Genomic DNA, 14156 nt, shown 5'->3' with positions numbered 1-14156 from the left:
ATTTTTTCTACTCATTCCCTGAAGATACAACTGACTCAGTGACGTTTATTTCTTCATTATATTCCAACTCTCGATAATCCTTTTCCCCAGCATTGTTTTACATATATTTTATATCTCTCGGTACATGTAATAGTTTAGAGAGGGGTCTGAGAGGGAGGGTAATGAATTATTCAACATTAAACTAACTGTGTTGGTTTAATGTTTCAAGCCATCGTACCCCCGTTCTCCTCTTCTTTCTTTTCATTTCATTTCTGACTTTATGCCGGAAAAAATCTGATCCCATTCAAATAGAAATACCATATTATTCTTCTCCCTTTTTGAATATTTTTGTGGAATAAAAGAAAAGGCAAACAAAAACTAGAGGGGCACTGAAAAAGTGCAGACCTCCATCAAGGCATTCACCCTGCCATTAAAGCCATTAAATCCATAAGCAAACCTTCAATAAAGAAGGTGTAAGGAGCACTCTGAAATCAGTTTTAAAAGCCAAAAAGCTGAGTGCTGCAAAATTGGATCCCAACTCCACCCACCAAGTTTGGTTTTAATAGATTAGTTTTACAAAGGCAAAATATTTTTGTTGTATAAGGATGAGGTATTCCATTGTTTACTGTGATTTTAGCCTTACTCGAGCAGCTCTACCTAAGGCAGAGATATCTCTAAACCTATCTGGGAACGAACCTTCAGTATTAATTGAAGAACTGGATTGGTTGTAAAATACTGCCACAAGTACAGGATTGAGGTCCCATATGACACCAGTCAGTTTTCAGGTGAAGGGGCCTTCAAGCATTCCGCTACAGCTGCATCACTGCTCACTAATTGCACCACAACACTTTGGTATGTCAAGCTCACATGTGTGCATGTGGAACTTCAATTGCAGGTGGTCTGACAAATACCCATGTTGGAAGGGAAACCTATGGAAATGAGGCAACAAAAAAAGGGGGATTTAAATGACTGTAGCCCATCAAATGCCTAAGCTACTATTCCTAGATAGAGCCAGCACAGGTAACTTGGTGGATGCATTAGAGCTAATAACATGGAGGTTTGCAAGTGTGGAAGTTGGGATGATGATGAAACTTGTTGTCAGATCGGTCTGTTAAATCTGCTGTGTAAGCATGAGGTAAGTGCTTAGCATCAACATTTGAAAGTGATACAGTCCGCTTCAAGTCGTTCTTCTTGGACAATAGATGCTTCATCAAACTCCCCAAAGAGATTAGATCTAACCACTGAGATTTGATTTAAAGAATTGCCCGAGAAAACCAATTGGATCAGTAGCCTTCCTGTTCTGCGTGAGCTTCGTGGAATGAACACATTATTCTCCAGCTGCAATGGATTGTTCAGCCCCTCTATGAAAGGTGTTGAGAGCTGCTGGCTCCAAATCCAAAGAATTTATCAATCTGGATAGGATCAGTCACGTGCAGATTCAAGTTGCTGTCTGTACTGAGATGCAAAAGTTTGATTTAAGATGATGAGATGAAAGCCAACCTGGTTGCTTTTCTTGCTCGTTTCTTACTCTGTGAGCCTGGTGAAGATCTCTCAGCTTGAACAGTTGATGGTAGATTCTGCGGTGATCGAAGGTCGGGAAGTTTGTGCAAATACTAGGATGAGATAAATGTATCCCCTTAAAGTATGTTTTATTATTAATAACACCATTGAGTAGCATTTAAAGGGATAGTTCGCCTCTTTTGACATGAAGCTGTATGACATCCCATATTAGCAATATCATTTATTAAATTTGACTGACCCCCTGCTGCATCCTGTGAGTCGAGTTCCAGCCTCGGTTTGGCGTTGATGAAGGTAGTCCGGCTAGTTGGCTGGGGCCACAAAAATAAAGGGTTTTGCTTCTCAAAATAAAATGTGTTCAAAAGAGTAATACATTTGCATCACAAAATCGTTAAACAGAAAAAGTCAGACCTCACAATCGCTTGGCGCTATTTTCTCTCTACCTTCATATCAATACGTGCAGCCACTTGCCGACAGCCGCACCTGTTACGGTGTTTACTGCTCGGTCTGCACGGTCTACACAGCCCGTAGTGATAGCGATTGTGAGGTCTGACTTTTTATGGATGAACGATTTTGTGATGCAAATGTATTAGGCCGATTTCAGACTAGAGCGTGGCGTGGCGGCAGCGGGACGACGGCAGTCTTAACGCCGGTTATCAGGCGGTGTATTCTACTTGGCTTTTCACACCGGACAGTCCGCGGCCACGGTAGTTCCGCTCCAGCCCTGTCTGCATTTACCATTCAGTTCAATGGGACACCGCCGGCCGCCGCCGGCCGCTGCCGTCCAAATTCCGCTCGAGTTCTATTTTCCAAAAGCAGCGCGGGACGGAGGCGTCTCCCGCGCCGCTACCACCCGAATACCGCCGCGTCGGTGTGCAAGGACAGATCTGTTTCCATGTATTTTCGCCTCCGCCGGTGAAAATCGCTTCCGTTCCGCCACGCTTTGCCGCCCTGGTCTGAAATGGCCCTTACTCTTGAACGCATTTTGTTTTGAGAAGCAAAACACTTTATTTTTGTGGCCCCAGCCAACTAGCCGGACTACCTTCGTCAATGCCAAAACTCGGCTGGAACTCGGCTCACAGGACGCAGCGGCGGATAAGTCAATGTTCATAAATGATATTGCTAATATGGGATGTCATACAGCTTCATCTCAAAAGAGGCAAACTATCCCTTTGATACGATCTTTTGGCAGAAATGCTAAAAAAAAGAAAAACTGCATGAAGAACCGTTTAGTTTTCATTGGAATTATTTATATCCACAGATTTCACAGGTCCTGTTTAACAGATTCCTTTTCTGTAGAAGACCAAAATGAAGAGACTAAGAAGCACTCTGGAGGATTTTTGGGGCAGCTACCACGCAGACACTGAAGTGATGCTTTCAACCAATGGCACTCAACCTGCTGAATGCTAATATGGTTTAACTGCCTTCTCTCGCTGTCATTCAGCCTTCTCTGAATTTTTTAATTTTGTATTTAATTAGTCACTTCCTCAAGAGTAATTTCAAATCAGCACCAGTCTTATGTTCTAGTCCTTTCATATGTATTCATATTTTTTGTTTTGTAGTGGCATGTTTAGCATCTCAGCTAGCTACATTCAGAAGAAAGCTTTGTACTTTCCAAGTGAAAAACCAGCATCAGTTTGTCGTCCTTTAACTCCGAGACTATTGCAGCATGGGTCATACCTAAGTTGTGTGACTTTGTAAGCGAGGGCAGCATTGCTGAGGGCAATGGAGAGTATAATATGTTCTGGGGAGAAAAAGAAAAACATCTCACTTTATTTTAGGAGCACAGAGATTTGGTTTCCACTCCAGATGAAAACCATAGGGCTGTATTATGTTTCTGCTGCCTGGGGGACTCTTGCAGAATCACACACACACACACACACACACACACACACACTCACCAATGGCTGGCTGTGCTGAGGAATGGGTCGCTGAATCAGGTTGGTGAGATAAGCAGGGTAATATTGATCTGGAAAATGGAGACAGGTGGAGGGAGAAAGAGAGGAAATAATAGTGCTTACACTATCTGAGAAATGGCAGATGTTATCTTGTTTGACAACCAAAAGAGAAAAAAAATTCTACTCGCCCACACAATGTTCAACCCATCGATGTGTTAAACTCATAGAATGGGTTTGATAAACATTGTAGGTTCCTTCATCATTACATGTAAGTTAAGTGATGCCCAAATGTGTTTCTTTGAGTGTTGCACTGCTGGATCAATCCAGAATAAATAGATACAATTTGTTATTTTTAAATGGTTTGCAGCTTTTTTACTCTGACAGCCTGAACTCGTGTGATTTTGTCTATGACAGACGAGAGGTAAAGTGACTCAAACTCTGGTCTCCATTGCAGAATAGAGAATGAAAACTTGATTCAGAATCCTATTTGTGGCATTTCTTATCACCAATTATGTCTAAAAACATTACCTTTCTGATGATCCTTAGACATTTAGAGAAGTCAGAACATAAGTGCATACAGAGAAGAACTGTGTTGTTCAAAGCATTCAATCTTTTCTCTATATATACTACAAGCATTGCAGGAGTTTTGCCTTCTCTAGACTTTTCCTCTTCAAGCACCCTGGAAGTGGGTGAAGTAGTGCCAGGAGCTCCTACGAAGCATTAGACATTTCCAAGCTAAACCTCACAGCTTGAGACATCCATGAGCAATTCTAAATACTGGAAAACTTACATCAAAGAACAGCACTGTTGAACTACAAGTGCTGCAGCACACTGATTCTCAAGCTGGGAGCTGGGACCCCCAAGGGACACTTATTTCAGATTGTGTAAGGGTTTATACATGAAATTGCCTAATTTGCAGTGACGTAATTTTTTTGCATTAAAATGGGTTTTGTTGGGTAATGTTTGTGAGAGTCAAAATTTGCAAATTTAAAAAAAATATTATTCAAGGGAGTAAACGGTTGAGAAGCAGCAGATGGCAGTTTGTCTTAAAATATTGATAGTAAGTCCAATGAACAAACTTTCGATTTTTAGAAAGATGGAAGAAAGAAATGCCTGATGGGGAAAAAAATTGACATAGTCTGTGGGTCAGAAAAATTGAGCTATTGTGGTGCCTCAGCCCCTTCATTCTATCCACCGACCAGCAGGGAGGGACTTATTTGGTTGCAGAAATGGGTCAGTCGGTAACCCCATTTCTCACTTGATTTTATTGCCCTGGGTAAGCACTTTTCTAATGAGTTTTTGGTCACATTTGCTAGTCGTACAACTTCAGTAACAGATCACGATGTTCGTTTTAGAAACTATGTTCCACTTCACAGATTGTGAAAGTGATGATAAAACAGGGTATACTTTATAGTGGGGTTAAGGTGTGAGGGCCCCTCAGTTTCCCATAGTTCCTATTCAGATCCTCACCCCACAGGGTTCGTGTTTTTGAGAGGGATTTCTTAAAAACCCAAGCCGAACAATCAGTCATGAACCAGTGGGTAGCATCCCAGTGGACACATTTGTCTTGTAGTTTATTGTCTTGAGGCAGGTCTTGAGAAGAAGTCATGATATAATCTGTATGAAACGTACACAAAGAGATGTGTGCAGCCATCACGAAAGCTTTCAGTCATCACACCATTACAGAAGCAAAATGGAGGTTCCTGAAACAAAAATACAGTAAATACCCGAGACTGAGCAGAGTGATTCAAAACCTTTAAGAATATTCACAGCCCATAATCATAATGCTGTGTTTTGACTCATTCAGTGTCTAAATACTGGTTATGAAACAAAACCTTTCTCTTTTTCTTGTCTTCATTCAGTGTTTGATGAATGCTTGAAGACTTACTCATCTCTGCGCTGTTTTCTAGCAAAGTGAAAATTACACTCGCTGGCACAGGGACGAACATATCGTACAATAACAGGTCAAGACGTGCTGACATACTTGTGTTCTTTCATTGGCCCAAACCCCGGAGAGCTTCATCTCAGGGAATGTACGTTCACTGATTCATTATTCCTGCATTTAATCACCTTTTTTTTCTGTCTAAGCACTTTAATTCAAATGAGCTTAGTGGCTAGGATTGTGTTTTTCACCAGGCAACAATAACTAAACAATCCACCTACTTAGTTCTATTAATTGCAGATTCAGTATAGAAAAGATGCTTCAACTCCTGTTTTACTTGTGCTTTCTCCAGGTGAAAGACAAAAAGCAAAGGACATCTTAGCGAATCACAGTGAAAGTCATGTCTATGTGCATCTTGCTGTGGCTACATAGTAAGAACTTTAAGCTTGGCAGTGTTACACCTCTCAGACACGGAGAAAACAGCTGAAATAATCGATAAATTATACTGTGGAAAAGAAAGACAAATGCATGTTCAGTGCAGTTAAAGCTTTTTTAGTAAAGGCAGTATAAGTACAGTAAATTAAATAAACGGATGAATGGAATTATCCAAGTCAGGGTTAAAGTTAAGATACTAAAAATATTAGTTATTCATAAAATGACATTTACTATGATTTTCAGATCAGGCAATTAGCGTTGGCATTTATTCCATGGAGAGATAAGTACAATGCTCAGGGATAATGACATTAGGACAAATTGCATGCACTGTACGCTCCACTCGACTGTTGACCACTGCTCTTCAATCAACTCTGAAGCTCTGATTAAAAAAAAAAAAAAACGAGGCCTGATTTTGCCCAGTGCCTCATACACAATCTGAAAATACTGTTCTGATTAGCTGCCCTTTTAGCTCCAAAAGTTACCACCATGGGTGAAAACGTGAATCATTTCCATTACACTGATAACTGTTAGCTATTCAGTCAAATCTGTGAAAGTTGCATTCAGGTATCAATGAGCCCGGTACATATGATATTCTTCATTATGTGAAAGGTAAAAAGGAACAGTACTTTAACTGAATCCTAGAATCTATGGGAATTTTCTTTTCTTTCTTTTATATCGAGTTATGGATTGATTTGACTTTTTTTCAACCCTCCTGTTTTTGCAGTTTACTTGAATGATAAAAAGACTTTTTGTCCTTATATGGCCACTTAGGCTCTGTTGGAATGAAAGAGAAAAGTTGGTGGCTAGTTCAGTCCGATGGTGACATCCCTGGAAATTACACCTGGATTCACTTTTTATAAACCCGCTCAGATGACGCACCGCTCAAATGCACCAGCACATTTGCACAACAAATACTGTCACTGTTGGAGGATGCTCAGAGGAAAAGCATGTCACACTGTGATCTCACTACCCACACATGCCAGTCCTGTTTTGGAAAGTCACTTTCTTGTATTTTCTGTGTGAGCAAGTGTGTTTAAGCAACCGTGCGAAGGATAAAAACTGAGAGATTGCGTGCCAGATACAGAGAGTTGTGTTCTCAGCTCAAGCAGCAGTTCTCAGTGATAATCAGCTGGACTGTGTTGCACGCACAACATCTGTCTCAAATGCATGGATGCATATCCATCATAAAGTCATTACTGTCAGGTCAGATTCTGTACAGCCCTCTCGAACATGCCATGTCTCTCCTATTTATCTGCTTCCTTCCTGTCCTTTCTCTTTGTTTTGTTCCTGCTGCGCCCTCTCCCTTCCCCTCTTCTCCTCATCTCTCCTCCAGACTGTTTCAATCTTGGAGCAGCGGCTGACGCTGACAGAGGACAAGCTCAAGGAGTGTTTGGAAAACCAATTGGAGATCGGACTACATTTTCAGAGACAAGAGGAGTCCTAAAGACTGGAGAGAAGACGGAGCGATGGTGTGAGGGAAGAAGGCGATCTCATCAGCGCTGCACATGGGGGCTCGTGAGCTTTTAAATCTCACTGAAAATGTGAGGGCTTGAATGTACAGTTGAACATTCACAAGCACAACAAGGAGCGAACATTGAATGCAAACTGAGCCTTACTGCCGATGCCCTGTTTTCTGCTCATTTTAGTCAGAGATATCAGAGCTGAGTTCCTCTACAGCAGAGCTGAGTGTGCAGTCTCGTTTCTGCTGACAAAGGACTAATCACTGTTTATGTGTGGATATGGTGGAGATGTATATGTGCGTGCGACACGTGCACGGTGGCTGCCTTTACAAGTGTGAACGCATATGAGGGGCGTTAGTGCTCGCCGCGCACCGCGTGCGGCCACATTTTCAATTGCATTTGTCATGGTAGCACGGCATCAAATGCTCTTTTTCATCACAAGGTCCCCACACCGTTAGCATGAACACAGCCAAGTAGGCACATTCACTGTTGTAGTTGTCATTTTTTATGGTGAAGAAAGAATGATTTTTATTTTATTCACAAAGTTAAACCATCTTTGCCTTCCAGCTCTTGTACCAACTGATTTAAATCATCAAACGAAGCACCCATTGCAAAGCCAACGCAGTGCCTTTAATTTTCTGTGTGATGACGGAATCTTTATTTTTGCTTTCAGACCCTGTGAAAAGATTAAAATAGCCCATGTTGTGGTGTTATGGATGGGTGTTCACTGTCATAGACCTACAGTGTTGTCCAGAAACTATTAAAAACACATCGTAGAGAAATTCTTAATCCCACCTACTCTTTGCGGCTGCTTTAGAAGGACGTTTGTATTTTCTGTGAAGCTCCTTGAATCTCTCGTTTACTTAGTAACTTTCTTACTTATATACTGTGGGCTTAGAGCTGAGTGGTCCACACAAAGCTGCAACTGTTGGCAATAAGAAACCGTCAGACAAACACCATCCTAAGATTTCAGATGTCATAACGATGATGCTTTTTGCCTTGGTTTTAGGTTGGATTGTTATCCAATTTAACTTTTTTACTTCTAATGTAATCTGTCCGGTTGTAACCTGTTTTCTAAAACCTTTATACACTGAAGTAAGTGTGTGTGTAGTTTTAATAAATGTGTAATACTCTCAGCCTTGATGTAAAATTAGTTGATAAAAAGTTTCTGGCATCTGTTTCATAACAATGAGCACTGTTTTGCAAATCATGTGAATGAGAGTTTGTTTTCATTACCGTTGCCAAATGGATGATGTCACAGGTTACTTTTGGGCTGTGGTCTGCTGAGCTAAAGCAGTTACCGGAGAAATAATGACTTTCCTGTCTTTATTGTCCTCAGCAGAGATGTTAAGATCATGAGCTGTGAGATGTGTCATCCATTGCTCAAGGCGAGTAATTTTCAACCCTTTCTTTGCCAGATTTTGTGTGAGGATTTGGGGGTGGAGACAAAAAAAACTCCTGCCCAGCTTATGTCCAAATTCCTTATGTTTCTTCCCCCGAGTAATTTGCGTAACCTGACCACTGACGCTGGATTGGTACTTTAATTTTTAGAAGCTTCAATGAAAATGAAAATGAGCTTGAGCCTACGCTTAGACATTCACACACATTCAGCTAAGCCACAAGTCTTCATCTTAATTCTTTTTTTTTTATGACTGGTAATATGTTTAGATACTACAGTGATGAGTCATGCTGAGTCCTGGGTTGCTCAGAGGGAACTGTGCAGTGCCATTAAGTGAGGAAAATATTAATGACTGTTTCTTTAAGACCCGGCTCTGCCTCTGCACTGATGGAAAAAGAAGAAAAACAAAACCGGAATTCTGGAGCTGTGCTGCCGGGCCCACTCTCTTCCTTCCTGTCTGGGGCCTGTGGACACACAGACACACATATACTCACACACAAACACTCCAGCCAGAAAAAACAGCTCCCTTTACTATGGGCCTCAACCAGACGGCCCGCCAGGAGCTATAGTGGAGAAAAGGTGGGGCTAAAAGACTGGCCTCAGTAACTTGTGTGTGTGTGTGTGTGTGTGTGTGTGTGTGTGTGTGTGTGTGTGTGTGTGTGTGTGTGTGTGTGTGTGTGTGTGTGTGTGTGTGTCTGCGTGTGTGTCTGCGTGTGTGTCTGCGTGTGTGTGTCTGCCTGTCTTTCTGAGGTCCAAGTTTAGTTTTGGAACATGCGGGTAAGGGCTTTATAGTAAAGTGAGGAGCAATTTCTCTCGTCCACTCTTTTAACCAAACCCTCACAGAAGTGTAAACTGGCTTAGATTTTAATTTAAGCATCAAAGTTGATACTTTATTGACAAGAAACAAGAAAAAGATTTTGATGATCAGTCAGTTTTTAAAGTAAAACTTTAAGGAAAATCCCAAAGACTTTGTTTCAGCTTCTCACCTAAGGATTTACTTTGTTTTTCTCAGTTTCCATCATCATGTACTGAGCATCTTTGTATTCTGGTCTGAAAAACAAACCATTAAAGAAGTCACCCTGGACTCTTTAAGTCAAATCCTAATGCGGGGAATAATTGGAAGATTAAATGATGATGGAGATCATTTTTTCGGTTACTCCTGTTTATTTTTGAGTTGGATAACTGTAAGATCTGTTACTCATGTGACTGAGGCCAGTCTGTTGACACAGCAGGCATACGCTTGCCACAATGCTGTGTAAATACAGCTTCTAGGGTGTTGTAGCAGTCAATCAAATATGTGTGATTCCTCATAGATTATAGCATAGAGGCGGGATTTATCATGTTTACTTTGTGATCATGAAGATAAATAGAACATAAACTGAGCGCCTGTAGTCTTCAGACTAGTGGATCTTTTACTCTGGCTTTTTGGTCTATGTTTCATCGTACCTGAAGCAACACACCCTTTCAGAGCATTGTAGAAAACTTGGAATGTAGTTGCTTCTGTTGTAAGTGCCTACTGGGACACACTTTAGTCAATGGAAGTTCCTCGCAGGTACAGATATGGCTGTTTAATTGTGTTTGTGTGTGCGTTTGTGAAAGAAAGGAGAGAAAAGAAAAGTTGAGAAGGAGGTAATACGTAGCCCATGTGTGGCCACAAGTGTGTGCATGTGTGTGTAGGAGGGGGTTGGTAATCCTATGAGGAGAACATCTGGATATGTTTTTCCTGGTGTGCTGTCGTTGGAGCTGCTGTTTGCCTGTGCGTGCGTCAGTGTGGATTTTAGTGCTTTTCTAGTTCAGTATGTCAGGTCTTTGCTTTCTCTTACTCTTCTTCGTATTGTATTTCCTCAAACATTTCCTCATATTCTGACAGTTTTATGCAATAGAATTGATCCCCAAGCATGCTTTCCTGTTGAAGCAGATGGGGGGGGCTGCTCGGTGGTTTACCCAAAATCTTTATTGCTGGTATTCTTGGAATTACAAATTGTGGTTTTGTAGTTATAGGAAATAATGAGAGGGATTCTGATAAAATACCAAATATAGAGATATATCACTTCTGAGGAACCCAAGGGAAATTACATACACAGACACAGTAACATGAAGAGGATTGACAAAATAATGCCAAAATCCTGAGGTACAATCCTCATTTCCAGTAAAGTTGTGAAGTTTTCTTAACATCAACCTAAACTTAAGTCTGTAAATCATTTGAAGCTTTATTTACATGAGTTCAAAGGAAATTATATTCTCTGTCCCCACTGACCAGCTTAATTGTTTTTAGAAAATGTTCTCAAATCTAGAATTTGTTACCAACTACACACTCACAAAAAGTTGGTAGAGAGGCAATTATAGACAGAAAAGTTTCTAGGACGTAAAAGTAGAAGCGTTCGGGAAAATTCTATTATCAGCAGATTGATTGGTGTCAGGACGGGAAATGAAAAGAACATCCACCAAATGCTTAGTCTTTCAAAGGAAGGATGGGACGTGACTCCCCACTTTTTGGCAAACTCATTCGGAGAATCGTCAGTCATAGAAAATAAAATTTCACATTACGATATTACAAAGAACTTTGGTATTTCAACATCTACAGAGTATATTATAAAAAGAAAGGGTCTTGGGGAAATCTCAATACTTAAAGTCCAAGACCGGAAACCATTGCTGGATGCACTGCATCAGAAACACAAATATCAGCTCTGGACTGGTTACTAGTTCTTAAACTGGTCTCCCAACCCCTTGACCATCATCTTGTAATGTATTTGATCATGAGATAAGTTGTGCCAGATGGTGGGGGGGGCGTCCCACATTTTCTGAACAGTTTCCTTAGTGAAGCCTTGATAACATGGAATGGCAGCAGACATGCTTATTAGCAAAAAGCTGTTAAAAACAAACACCAAGTGTTCCTGACGTCTTCCTGAAGCAGACAATCTAATATTCTCACAAAATGAAAGTAACCCAGCAAATGTATCTTAACTAGCTCGCTGTGACATTATTTTGTTATTTTTTCAGTTGTATCTAGTATTACAATGTATAAAGTGAAATAATGGGCTGAGAACAGCTGTAACAGGTGTAGTGTTCACAGGAAAAAGTGAGCTTCAGTCCTGCCATGTCTTCTCTGACCACTGCTGGATTTTGGCTAAACTCCTCTGTGCCTCATTTCCTGCTTCACCCCTCCTCCCCCTATGTCTCCCTCTTTGAAACGAGTCTTGCTTGAATGCAGTGGCCGAGGTTTGGCGCTGAGCTTCTTTAGCCCACGCCTCGGCTTCCAGAACCTTGTTTTCCATTCAGTTCCAAATAGAGTGAATAGACTCATATTTCCTTCTGTTTTACAGCCAAAGAAGTTTCTAATTTGTCGACTAACTAACATGTTAGAGCAATCTGAGAAATGAGCTACAGTCCATCTCACTGGGTACATTTCAGCAAACAAAAGATTCATTCACATCTGCTGCTCAGCAAAGTGTTTTGCTCCATACCAATCTGTAATTTGAATTAGATAAATATACAATACATGCTGCTTCAGTTTGGAGAAAAGCATCCTTCCAGCACTATTTTGGTGTATGTAGTGTGACCTAAATACTCTGAGGTTAGCACAAACTGTGCTGCTACTGCACAAATGACACAAAATGCAAAAACAGCTTGCATTGCTTGAAGGTGTGTAAATGTGTGCTAAGAGTTTAAAGCAATGACCTACTTTACAGCGGGCCAGCCCATAAAACAAACCCGCTGATAAGTCTGAGAACACCCGCCCGCTTCCCAAAGCCTCGCCTCACCCTAAACTCACCTGACACTAAATGTCCAACATACACCTATCATTTAAAGCAGCCCATCAGCGAAACCCGTCTGCAAAGTTAATGTTAATTTCCTAAGTACACGTTTCGTACGATCTGCGTAAAATGTCACAGTCAAACATTGGCATGAATCAAACAATATGACTGTTGCTGCTAAGCTGATCAATTTAGATCCACTCTATACCACTCCATTCATCACAGATGTTTGTGGATTGACCAAAGAAACAAACAAACCCACATGTTTTGACCGTTTGTTTGTGTACACCTTTTCAGTTCTTCATATAATCGGCAAGAAGCTTTAATGAGGACCTAAAGAAAAACATAGTTTTAGAAGATTTTCTTTAAACGGAACTAAAAAATTGGAGGAAAGTCACTTTCTTTTAATTAATTGTAACCCAACTGATGACTCATGTAACTAGCTGTGTTACTTGGTAATTAAGGTCATTTGAACGCAAAAGTGACACTGAACTACAAATGTTTGTCATGGCAACTGGACTTTAGCCCACAGGTAGAGTCTGACAGCAAAACATAGGGGGCCTTGATAAGCTTTGACTTTCACTCTCCTTTAAAAAAAGTTTTCATTTTGTTTCATTCTCAAATCCTGTTAGTCTACCATAATCACACTGTTATAGAAATGATATCACATGAAACATGCTTTAATTGTAAGCTAGACTGGATATTGTAAATCCCGAATTTTCTTTCACAAAGTATTTGGATTTTTATAGAAAGATATGTCTCTGGGCGCTCTGAAGGGGACTGAGGAGCTCCCTGAACGACAACATACCGAACCTTTTTGGTAGACAGATTTCTCTGTCACATATCTGCTCAATAAATCCTGGGCTTCACTGTTGGTCCGTTCCCCTGGGTTTTATTTAGCTTTTTAGAGGGTAATGTTGCTAAACTGTGACTTATATGACCAACTTTTTACTGATGTTTACAAGGTTTTTTTTTTTTTTTAAATTTGGGTTTCAGGTGTTGTATTGCGGTCAGTCAACGTAAGCCAACTCTGTCAGACCAATCATTGTACTGCTGCCTCTCATGCTGGGAAAGCTCCTACTCTGAAACAGGAACTAAACCAGGCCATCGGTCACAGTTCCTGCAAGTACACAAAAAAGAAGGGAAACTACCTCCGATACTTATAAGAACAACCAAAAATGTTCCTTATAGTTTTGCATTATTAAGGATGTGCCCTCTTTGAGTGACAGGTGAGCGCCGTGTTGGTGATGTTCATCAGATTCTTCTGTTGCGCGCCGCTTCTGCCTCCAAAAACCCAACATGGAGAAACTAAACAGTATTCCATAAGCTGTTGTGATATCAAGCAGACGATGTTGATGTTTTAGAACTGTGATCTTACCAAAAAAAAAAAAAAAAGTCAAAATATCTCATTGGGGCATACAATATGGGTTGTCTTTAAAAGCTGGAAGTAGTCCAGCAAATGATGAGAAAGCTATTTGAGTTGGTCAGATTGGCGTTGATTGTTATTCTGGTGTACTGTTACTGGAAAAAAGAGATGCTTTTGGGGTCTGTTCAGGTTTTTTTTTATGTGTTTGTATCAGTCATGTATTCATAAATGGTTACTGCTTTACTACTAATGTGAGATTGTCTTGACATAGAGCAGTGACAGCACTGCATAGACAGTGACGGATTTCTTCAATCATCTGGCAGTTAGCGGCACAAATCATGAACTTTCATACAGAAATGTGTGTTGTGCTTAAGATGAACCTTTTTCTTTCAGTCGTTTAGATCCAGGATTTCTTCAGGGCTTCTTCCTGGGCTCTTTTCACTGCTGAAAACTTAAAAACCTCT

General features: G+C 40.7%; 1 protein-coding gene across 1 annotated transcript in view; it reads left to right on the top strand.

The window, feature by feature from the left end:
- poc1a (POC1 centriolar protein A) overlaps positions 1-8499 on the top strand; it is a 45391-nt gene extending 36892 nt beyond the window's left edge. The window contains exon 10 of the mRNA XM_075461400.1: positions 7046-8499. Within this exon, the coding sequence (XP_075317515.1) occupies positions 7046-7156 (111 nt within the window). The 3' untranslated portion in view covers positions 7157-8499. The remainder of the gene's footprint in view (positions 1-7045) is intronic.
- The last annotated feature ends 5657 nt before the right edge of the window (positions 8500-14156 follow it).

The sequence above is a fragment of the Odontesthes bonariensis genome, chromosome 3, assembly GCF_027942865.1.
Source record: "Odontesthes bonariensis isolate fOdoBon6 chromosome 3, fOdoBon6.hap1, whole genome shotgun sequence".
NCBI classification, from domain to species: domain Eukaryota; kingdom Metazoa; phylum Chordata; class Actinopteri; order Atheriniformes; family Atherinopsidae; genus Odontesthes; species Odontesthes bonariensis.
The sequence above is the reverse complement of the archived record's forward strand: the minus strand, read 5'-3'. Positions and strand labels throughout refer to the sequence as shown.